The following is a 1,434-nucleotide window of genomic DNA, read 5'->3' on the forward strand; positions in this document are numbered from 1 at the left end:
TAAAGAAATTTATTTATAAAGAATTAAATTCTGTATATAAATTAGCTTTTATAATGTTTTCCTAGATGAAATTGAAGAAATGGGAGGTCGTCTTCGGGTTTCCAGACAACGGATTACAGAGTTGGAACGAAATATGTCATCTATTAATTCCTCAAGTCAGCAATATGAAAAGGTAGGTATTATCTAGTTTATTAGTGGTAAAAATTTTCAATCATAAGATTATTTGAGCAGTTAATTGATTTTCTTTTTTTTTTTTTTTGTCACAGCTGGCTGCTCTTTCTATACTGACTATTCAGCCATAATTTTAAAAGTAGAACTTATTTGACTGTTTTTTGTTCAGGAGTAGAATATAGTGTATGATTAAAAAGGTTGTTGTTGAGAAACTCTGGTTAACTCTGACAGAAAAGATTCTTAATGAATGTGCATGAGCAACCCCACAGATGAAAAACTGAACAACATTCTGGCTGCCATACTGGCTGTGTGGACGCTGTTCAGAGCTCTGAGCCTGTTCTGTTTATTTTACTGTCCATTTTAAGGCTCTGGTGGTGTTTCCATCAAAGGTGGGCAAAGTACATGAAAGCTTAATTTCTTTTGTAACCATTATGTTGAACATCTTAGGAATCATACTTTACTTCAGTTTTCTTGTTTGCCAAAAATATACTCATTAGATTTTAATTTTTGTACTGCATTCTGAAATTAGTCTTATTCCTTCAAAGACAATTAGCCTAAATGTCATAACAATATTGATAACGCAAATTGCAGAGAGGATCCATTTTATTTTGAAAATGTAGGATGAATACTCTTTGAAGAAAGTCATCTGGGCATAGATACTTATCTGTGATTTATGTTGTATTGTTACAATGTTTTATATCTGGTTGACATCAATTACCTCAAGTGTCTCTTGAAAATATCAGTTGTATGTGTGCAGTATCTTCATTTGTTGTGAGTGTTATTAGATCCTTTATAGATTGTATTAGAAGTATACAACCATACCTGCTGTGCTATTGGCATTAAACTTGTTTGGAGTTTATTTCTACACATACAAATGCACACATATATTGGCATTAGGAAGGGCATCCAGCCATAGACACTAAATGGAAATATACTGGAGCCTCCGGCTTACCAGCTGCAGCCAAACCATCTCCTCTGTGCCAGCATGGAAAACAGAAACTAAATGATGATGATGAAGTATACATGCACGCACGCACGCACACACACACACACACACACACACACACACCAGAGTAAGCACATAACTGTGAAACAAGGTGGAAAAAATAGTGCTTGAATACTGGAGGTAGAGTAATATACTTTATTAATAAAGTGGCAAAGATATCACAAAAACTGTTACTAGGAGTAACAGTTTTTGTGATGTCTTTGCAGCTCCGTGGCCTATGCCAGGGGTGTAACCAGCCCACGTATGCATACCTTTCC

At 35.1% G+C, this 1,434-nt stretch overlaps 1 protein-coding gene across 1 annotated transcript in view; it reads left to right on the forward strand.

The window, feature by feature from the left end:
- The window catches only part of LOC106870395 (golgin subfamily A member 2), a 72,185-nt gene that overhangs the window by 28,423 nt on the left and 42,328 nt on the right, over positions 1-1,434 (forward strand). Inside the window, exon 8 of the mRNA XM_014916442.2 lies at positions 66-172. Within this exon, the coding sequence (XP_014771928.1) occupies positions 66-172 (107 nt within the window). The remainder of the gene's footprint in view (positions 1-65; positions 173-1,434) is intronic.

The sequence above is a fragment of the Octopus bimaculoides genome, chromosome 2 (assembly GCF_001194135.2).
Source record: "Octopus bimaculoides isolate UCB-OBI-ISO-001 chromosome 2, ASM119413v2, whole genome shotgun sequence".
Taxonomy (NCBI): Eukaryota; Metazoa; Mollusca; class Cephalopoda; order Octopoda; family Octopodidae; genus Octopus; species Octopus bimaculoides.